This window comes from Nicrophorus vespilloides, unplaced genomic scaffold (genome assembly GCF_001412225.1).
Source record: "Nicrophorus vespilloides isolate i.1.1-1 unplaced genomic scaffold, Nicve_v1.0, whole genome shotgun sequence".
Taxonomy (NCBI): Eukaryota; Metazoa; Arthropoda; class Insecta; order Coleoptera; family Silphidae; genus Nicrophorus; species Nicrophorus vespilloides.
The window spans coordinates 24,753-34,677 of NW_017098138.1; the positions used below are offsets into that span (position 1 = coordinate 24,753).

At 31.6% G+C, this 9,925-nt stretch overlaps 1 protein-coding gene across 1 annotated transcript in view; it reads right to left on the reverse strand.

Moving 5' to 3' along the window:
- Window positions 1–3,723, reverse strand: part of LOC108561731 — a gene marked incomplete at its 3' end in the record, with an annotated part of 28,064 nt that extends 24,341 nt beyond the window's left edge. Inside the window, exon 1 of the mRNA XM_017919805.1 lies at window positions 3,481–3,723. Coding sequence (XP_017775294.1) covers window positions 3,481–3,484 — 4 coding nt within the window. The remainder of the gene's footprint in view (window positions 1–3,480) is intronic.
- Between the last annotated feature and the right edge of the window lie 6,202 nt (window positions 3,724–9,925).

Below are 9,925 nucleotides of genomic sequence, written 5' to 3' on the forward strand. Positions count from 1 at the left end.
TTAATGTTGTTTGAACGATCGTCATGGCAACGACAATTGATTGTGTAAACTAATAAAAACAAACATAGTTATATTTTCTTCGTCGCCATGGAAACACAAAAAAAATGATTCACGTTTATTCATTGAGCGATTTCAATTTGCAACAGTTTTAATCAAGACACAATTATAAACGTCATCAATGATAATTTGTACAGAATGTTAATGTCGTATCAACGATAGTCATGGCAACGACAGCTGGAAATTCGATTAAAGCGCGAAACAATTGCAAAACTAACAACAATATCAAAATTAAAATGTCAAAATTATAGTTTTGACAACTACAGAAAATATCACAAATTGTCACATTTCTTTTGTGTGACATATTAATGTTGTTTGAACGATCGTCATGGCAACGACAATTGATTGTGTAAACTAATAAAAGCAAACATAGTTAAATTTTCTTCGTCGCCATGGAAATACAAAAAAAAATTAATCACGTTTATTCATTGAACGATTTCAATTTGCAATAGTTTTAATTAAGACACAATTATAAACGTCACCAATAATAATTTGTACAGAATGTTAATGTTGTATCAACGATAGTCATGGCAACGACAGCGGGAAATTCGATTAAAGCGCGAAACAATTGCAAAACAAACAGTGTTAAATATTCTTCATCGTCGATTTCTTGATTGCAATTTGAAATTCTAATTTTGTCTTTTTTTTTTTTTCAAATGATCATTGAAATTCGATTCGGAAAGTCGTTTAATTCCATTATTCAAGATTTCTTGATTTCGTATTTCGTAATTTTCTTTTTGTGCGACTATTTTCTAAGTGATTTTCCGCGAGAAATCGTTTCCTCTACGTAATTATGCAACGCGTTTATATTTAATCCGGGTGCTGTTTATTCTGAATGAACGGGCGGATGTTCGGGCAGAAAACAAGAAAAATAACGTAAGGAAGAGAGCGAGAGGCGCACTTTATTTGCTTTTCGCGATTCGTAAACCGAATCTAAATATAATCTAAAGAGAGCGCCGAGTTGAAGGTGCAGCGACAACCGTGATTTCTATGTATGTTATTTGTGCAGTTACGTTTGAAGTTTTCCAATTTCATCAAAACGTTACATTCGCAACGATTAATGCGTGAATTTACAACTAAAATATAACTAAATTTAGGTTGGTAATTTTGTTTATAACTTAATGTTTAATTTGTCTTATTGAAACGCTAAATAAGTTGGCAACAATTACAATGAGCATGGATTGTTTTATTACCAACCACAAAACATTTGAATCTAACGATATTAATGATTTTATCAGAAACTATAGTAGATAGAATGGATCTAAGAAATGCATATGAATGTTGAATTATTGTGTATTTTTTTTGTTATTCTCTAGTTAAAAAATTTCAGTTGGCAATTATATGATGATAATAACACCAATTATTGCAAAGGCAGGAAGCGTAACACAAATATTACTGAGATGCCGGCGCGCACACATACAAAATTTTGCCAACCTCGACTCCACCAAAGAAAACGAATACAAAAATTAAATTCTTCTAAAATATAACTAAATTTAGGTTGGTAATTTTGTTTATAACTTAATGTTTAATTTGTCTTATTGAAACGCTAGAAAAGTTGGCAACAATTACAATGAGCATGGATTGTTTTATTACCAACCACAGAACATTTGAATCTAATGATATTAATGATTTTCTCAGAAACTATAGTAGATAGAATGGATCTAATAAATGCATATGAAAGTTGAATATTTGGGGAATTATTCTCTAGTTACAAAATTTCAGTTGGCAATTATATGATGATAATAACACCAATTACGGCAAAGGTAGGTAACGTAACCTTGGCAACGCTACAATGGAAACATGGACAGTTGTTTATTGTTGCCAAGGTATCAAATCGGGGCATCCATAATGCACGGAACCCAATTGCGTATAAATATTGAGTGCGATTCTTTAACCTCATGGAGATTCGAAGAACCCCCACAACACCTCAATAATGTATTTGCGACGATGCAAGAAGACTCCCATCACTTATTTACCTCTCGTTTATCCGCCGTGGGAATTTACATATGTACAGAACGCTCCGCAGAAATTCCGAGGAGACAGAGAATTGAACCCTTCTTCGGCGGTGTCTATTTCTTCTCCACTTCCTCTCAGTGTTTGCGGGCGTCTCCAGAGAGGTTAAATCGACCGAACTCCACTCCACTCTCCACAACGTTTTACTTTTATTATCATCATCATCATCCGACTCGAAATGATATCCATCCAAGAATAGTAAAATATATATATATACGCGATGGAACGAAAAGAAGAAATTTATTCGTATTTTTTTTTGTCTTACATTTTACCGAATCCAATTTCAATTGAAATGGAGACAAAAGACGACAGAAATAAACGAAAGAAGAAGAAAAAAAAAAGAAAAGCGAACGCATCACAGGTGAAAGAGATGCGATCCGTATGTACTGCAGCCATGGCAACGTGTAAAAGGAGAAATAATTGAAAGAGGTTAATCAATCAGAGCCCTCTCGCATTGACAACTGATTCATTAGTTGGAAGTGCCGCAGGACAAAGCGAAACGAACAAAGGGTGAAAAAAAAACAACGAGTAAATAACATCGAGGAGATGAAACAACAGCAAAAAAAATTGTTTGCCTCCGCTGATCGAAATTGAATTTGAACGAATGTGAATAAATAATGTGATGTACGTTTACAGCTCGCTTAAATTATTATAAATAATGAACGTATTTTGTGATACAAACGACGTACTTTGAATTACAGCTAATAATCATGTTTTTACTCATGTTTAGATTATATTAATATACATTTGTGAATGAACTGAACTCAACAAATGAGGTTAATTATTTTGGCGACCAACGTGGGGCACAATTTTATAAATACTCGTAAATTTCTCTCCACTAACAATTTCATTTCGAATCAATGAATTAAAAGTGATTTTAGTAATAGTAAAAATTGTTTTCACACTTTTTGATTAGTTTTTATCAATTTTATAACTTAAAAAAATATATTTTTTTTAACTGAAAACAATGGTTACTATAAATTTCATCAAATTTAAATATTTTTTTTCTTTCATAACAAAAGTGGGTGTTGGTTATAATAACACTTCTTTTGTTTTGTTTTTCAGGGCGAAGATTGATTCCATAATGTATTTACCTGTTACGTAAAGCGCGCCGTAAACGTAGGTCTTTGTTACTCAATTTATATTTGTTTCTCTGTAGATAACTTTCTTAACAATTTTTCTTTTTCAGACACACTTCATCATTGTTTTCAGCACATGCACACTAGAAATAGAAAATCAAACTCACTGCTTCAATGAATAAAACAAACTATTACATAATTATTTTTTTTCGCACTTTCCATACAATATTTTTTGTTTCAGTTTTATGCACTTTCTCCAAGCATCAGACAAAAATTTCCATTTTTAACATTTCACTTGCAACAAATCGTTAATTTATATTCATTTATTTACCCATTGTTCGTGTGGGATCAGTTTAAGAAAATTTTCAGTATTTTTGTTATTATTGTTTATGTTTTTTTTTTCTCTTTTCTTTTTCTTGAAGGGAGGGAAATGATCTGCTTTCTGTGTCGTCTGCACCAGAAATCCCCGGGACTTCTTCTGCTTGTCCTCTGTGATTCGGTTTTTTCCCGATCGGTCTTCGTACTTTTCGAGCGGCAGGTCCACGTGCGGCGGACGCCACGATAACACTGAGCCAGCGTCGCGGCGCCGCCGGCCCCACCCCCGATCGATTACCAACTGTGTTATCACAAATATTACTGAGATGCCGGCGCGCACACGTTCAAAATTTTGCCAACCTCAACACCAACAAAGAAAAGGAATAGAAAAAATTAAATTCTTCAAGTTATAAACCAATTCAAAAACAAAAATAATAATAACAATCGTGATGAAATTGTGCTAAACTATAAATAATATAGTTAAATGTTAATTTGCGTTGGAAAAAGTTTAAATTTGTCAATGGTTAACGAGTTACAACGCTTCAAAGTTTTGGCGACCAACGTGGGACGCCCATAAACTTAGTAATTACCAATGTTACAGTTACAAATTATTGAGAAACGTAATTACTAGGTATATAGAATTAATAAAGTTAATTAAACTTTGATAATTTATCGAATTTTACTTAGATTTTCAGAAAATATTAAGAAAAAAATATTGAAAAAAAAATTGCAGAAAGTTATGAAAAATGTAATTAAAATGAATTTGTTTTGGAAAAAAGCTTAATTTTTTCAAAGGTTAATGGGTTACAACGCTTAAAAGTTTTGGCGACCAACGTGGGACGCCCATAAACTCAGTAATTAGCAATGTTACAGTTACAAATGATTGAGAAACGTAATTACTGGGTACATAGAATCAATAAAATTAATTAAACTTTGATAATTTATCGAACTTTAACTAGATTTTCAAAAAATATTTTAAAAAAATTGCAGAAAATTATGAAAAATATAATTAAAATCAATGGCGTTGGAAAAAGTTTAATTTTTTCAATGGTTAAAGAGTTACAACGCTTCAAAGTTTTGGCGACCAACGTGGGACGCCCATAAATTCAGTAATTAGCAATGTTACAGTTACAAATTATCGAGAAACGTAATTACTGGGTATATAGAATTAATAAAATTAATTAAACTTTGATAATTTATCTAATTTTACTTAGATTTTCAAAAAATAAAAAAATAAAATATTAAAAAAAATTGCAGAAAATTATGAAAAATATAATTAAAAATCAATTGCGTTGCAAAAAGTTTAATTTTTTCAATGGTTGAAGAGCTATAACGTTTCGAAATTTTGGTGACCAACGTGGGGCTCTAACTTTGTTTATTCGAATATTTCCGTTCGTGCTGAATTCTATTAATGATTTTAATTGTTATCTGATGTATCTAATTACAATACACGAGAATGAACCCGAAACAAAGCAATTGTAATTAACAAGAGTTTCCAAACGATAAATAAATTGTCTTTATGATAGGTGCGATTATTTAGTAGTCTCAATTACATTCCAATTGAAGCTTTCCACAGTCTTTAGTTTAGTTTTTTTTTTGATCGTCGATTCGAGTTTAATGGGGCGCCGCGCAGAAAATTAAAAGCGGATTATGTAGGAAAGGGACGAGGGTGGGAAAATTGGAAGGGATGAGAAGAGGTTGTGGAAAACTATGTCACGTAATTAATATGGAATTCGGACGGGGAAAGGCGGAAACTAGAGGCGAACTTTCCGTGAAAGTAGAGTAACAAAAGGACGGGAAATAGAAAATGGATAAGAAAAAAAAAACAAATAGAGTTAAAAAGAGAGAGAAGGAAACGGGAGTGGCAGTAAGGGTAGTAAGGCGAGAGAAAGAAACGCTCGTTTCCTACGCGATATCCGAAGTTGAGATGCAGATTACACGAAAGTTTCTCGGGAAATTTTCCGGCTGAACGGACGAGGGAACTGTTCGCGGCATTACCGCGCATATTATTAGAAACTTAAGTCCAATTTAATCTAGTTCATATAAGTCTAATTAAAATTTATCTTTGTTAATACTTTCCTTGTTTCATATTTATTACAGCTTAACCTTATTTCATTATGATACAACTTGACCTAACCTGTTTTATTTCGAGTTAAGTTTTCAATTACACTTTTCCTTTATTGGAAATGACATTTTTATTTCATTTGACGTTTGTATAAAACAAAATGACATTTCTATTATGAATGATGGTTCTATGACGTTTATATAATCAATGACGACCGCTCAAATTATCATCAAAGTAGAAACAAAATAACATTTGTATTGTTTGTATTTGAATATGCTATTGAAAATGACAGTTGTATTGAATTTGACGTTTGTGTAAAATGTATATAAGTTGTATTATAATTGACGTTTATATAACGACATTTGTATTGCAATTTGACGTTTCTATAAAGACTGACAGTCTTATTGAAATTGACATGTATATAATCATTGTTGTTGTTATTGCAATTAAATTTCATTATGAAATGACGTTTCTATTATGAATAATAGTACTATTATAATTGACGTTTATATAATCAAATTATCATCAAAGTAGAAACAAAATAACATTTGTATTGTTTGTATTTGAATATGTTATTGGAAATGACAGTTGTATTGCATTTGACGTTTGTATAAAATGTATATAAGTTGTATTATAATTGACGTTTATATAACGATATTTGTATTGCAATTTGACGTTTCTATAAAGACTGACAGTCTTATTGAAATTGATATTTATATAATCATTGTTGTTGTTATTACAATTGAATTTCATTATGAAATGACGTTTCTATTATGAATGATAGTTGTATTATAGTTGACGTTTATATAATCAATGACGACCGCTCAAATTATCATCAAAGTAGAAACAAAATAACATTTGTATTGTTTGTATTTGAATATGCTATTGAAAATGACAGTTGTATTGCATTTGACGTTTGTATAAAATGTATATAAGTTGTATTATAATTGACGTTTATATAACGACATTTGTATTGCAATTTGACGTTTCTATCAAGAATGATAGTCTTATTGTAATTGACATTTATATAATCATTGTTTTTGTTATTACAATTGAATTTCATTATGAAATGACGTTTCTATTATGAATGATAGTTCTATTATAATTGACGTTTATATAATCAATGACGACCGCTCAAATTATCATCAAAGTAGAAACGAAATGTCATTTGTTTGTATTATTGTTTGTATTTGAATATGCATTGTGAAATTGACACCTTTCAATTAAATTACACTTTTCTATTGGAAATGACAGTTATATTGCATTTTACATTTGTATAAAATGTATATAAGTTGTATTATAATTGACGTTTATATAACGACATTTGTATTGAAATTTGACGTTTCTATAAAGAATGGCAGTCTTATTGAATTTGACATTTATATAATCATTGTTGTTGTTATTGCAATTAAATTTCATTATGAAATGACGTTTCTATTATGAATAATAGTTCTATTGTAATTGACGTTTATATAATCAATGACAACCGCTCAAATTATCATCAAAGTAGAAACAAAATGACAGTTGTATTGCATTCGACGTTTGTATAAAATATATATAAGTTGTATTATAATTGACATTTATATAACGACATTTGTATTTGAAATTATCATCAAAATAGAAACAAAATAACATTTGTATTGTTTGTATTTGTATATGCTATTGAAAATGACAGTTGTATTGCATTTGACGTTTGTATAAAATGTATATAAGTTGTATTGCAATTTGACGTTTCTTTTAAGAATGACAGTCTTATTGTAATTGACATTTAAATATATTGAATTGTTTTTATTCCAATTGAATTTCATTATGAAATGACGTTTCTATTGCAAATGACAATTGCGTTGTAATTGACGTTTATATAATAATTATTGTTTTCTATTATAACTCAATATCATTGTGAACAGACGTTAAAATCTGGGTGTAATTAATTTACGTAAATTAGCGTAATTCATCGGCTTGAGAACAATGCATGAATTACACAGTGATTATTCGTTCATCTGAAAATTTGTTAATGCGCCCGTGAAGCGATCAGATAAATTATGACGGAACGAAGTTGTAATTAGGTTTAGCGCATGCAAATGAGGTTGCATACATTCGTATTCGAGTGTACACGTGGACGAAACTGGAACACGACAATTACAGATTTTTCGTGGAAAAGTGGGTAGTATTGCCGTTATTCAGATGCATTTTTCATTGGAAATCCAATCGATGTCTTGCCCGGATTTGCGACAATCGAGACGTGCACAATGCGTCACCATTAGATCGTTCAGTGAGCTGAAAGCGATTACCATAGCAATAGTTGTCATAACAACAAATTAAACGTAACCTCAATAAATTAATTGTCACAATTGACAATTGTATCGGTGAAAGTCAGATTGACTGTTTATTGTTGTTTTTGGTTGCCATAGCATCAGTTGAACAAACTAACCGTAACCTCAATAAACTGCAATCAGAAAGTGACAGGTTTTTTGTGTGTGTGTGTGATACTCGATTTTGTTTTGTTTTTCAAGTGCGCGCCTACTGAAATCGATCGGTGCGTGTCCGTGGGAATAAGTTATTGCAGATTGTCGGTTTCGTTTCTGATTTAGTGCGTAATATCGGGGCAATATATCTCGACGCAGAACAATCTGTAATAAAACGCTTGTCTATATCATCGTCATCTCTCGCCTTTAACGACGAGGAAATTGGTGGAGGCGCCGGGCAAACGGACGTGCACATGGCGCGATAATTAAACTTATGCAAAACTCCGACGTCGTTGCTCTCTTTCCATATCACCACTTTATCTATAACCTCATCTCTTTCAGTCGCCTACTACATTCTCTCTGCTCGTTTCACCGGAGATCCGAGAATTCGCCCAACCCCGTTCGTACACAGAGGCATTAATCAATGCAACAGGTTCTCTCGATTGATTTTTACTCGACTTTGTTTGCACCTCGCCGGGTCTACGAAACACTCTCTCACTCTCTCTTTCATCTTCGTCCATTACCCATCTCACTCACTCACTCACATACGCTGGCTGTTTGATTCTCTCAAACCGTGTGATCCAGAAATTTGACTATTGTATGATCTTGATTAGATTTTCGCAGACGACGGCGACATTCGAATCGTAATCAGAGCCGTCCTGATTAAAAGTATGACTAGGTGTTGTGCTCAAACAATTTGATTGGATGTAGGTCAATCGTATCAACATATTACAAATGAACTATTTCTTTTTGTCAGAATTAAGATTTTAGCAAAACAATCAAATCATTTATAAACGTAGTTATAAATAAGAAAGATTTCATGAAAATATTTGAGTATTTCAAATTTATACTTATATTTGTTTAGAATTTTGTGCATTCATCAATATTTAGACTTATTGAAGTTTTTGAGTCGACCGATTTCGATGAAACTTATTATACGCATTTTTAGTTAATACTTTCCTTGTTTCATATTTATTACAGCTTAACCTTATTTCATTATGATACAACTTGACCTAACCTATTTTATTTCAAGTTAAGTTTTCAATTACACTTTTTGTTTATTGGAAATGACACTTATATTACATTTGACGTTTGTATAAAACAAAATGACATTTCTATTATGAATGATAGTTCTATTATAATTGACGTTTATATAATCAATGACGACCGCTCAAATTATCATCAAATTAGAAACAAAATAACATTTGTATTGTTTATAATTTATAAACATAGTTATAAATAAGAAAGATTTCATGAAAATATTTGAGTATTTCAAATTTATACTTATATTTGTTTAGAATTTTGTGCATTCATCAATATTTAGACTTATTGAAGTTTTTGAGTCGACCGATTTCGATGAAACTTATTATACGCATTTTAGCGAGCGCTGCTAATATTATAACGTTGTTATAATTTTCGAATCGAACTCCGTTCAAAAAAAAAATAATATTTTTCGAACGAGTCTACCGATTTTGATGAAACTTATTATACGTATTTAAGAGAGCGCTGCTAGTATTATAACGCTGTTAGAATTTTCGAATCGAACTCCGTTCAAAAAATATTTTTTATTTTTCGAACGAGTCGACCGATTTCTGATGAAACTTGTTAACAAAAATATGTTTTATTTTTGAACGAGTCGACCGATTTCGATGAAACTCCGTTCAAAAATATGTTTTATTTTTCGACGAGTCGACCGATTTCGATGAAAACTCCGTTCAAAAATATGTTTTGTAACGTGGTAAAATAGACAACGCTGCAAGTGCGCTCCACGTTGCAACTATGTTTCCAAAATTCGGGGAGACCGCAGCGAACCGCGAAGGAAGACGGTTCAGATCTGTGAGTCCAAAACCGTGAAAGAAGACGGCTAAGGGCTCAGGTAGAGAAGATATGTATATGCTCCAAGAGGATGGTGTTAGTGCTCTAGAGGAGCC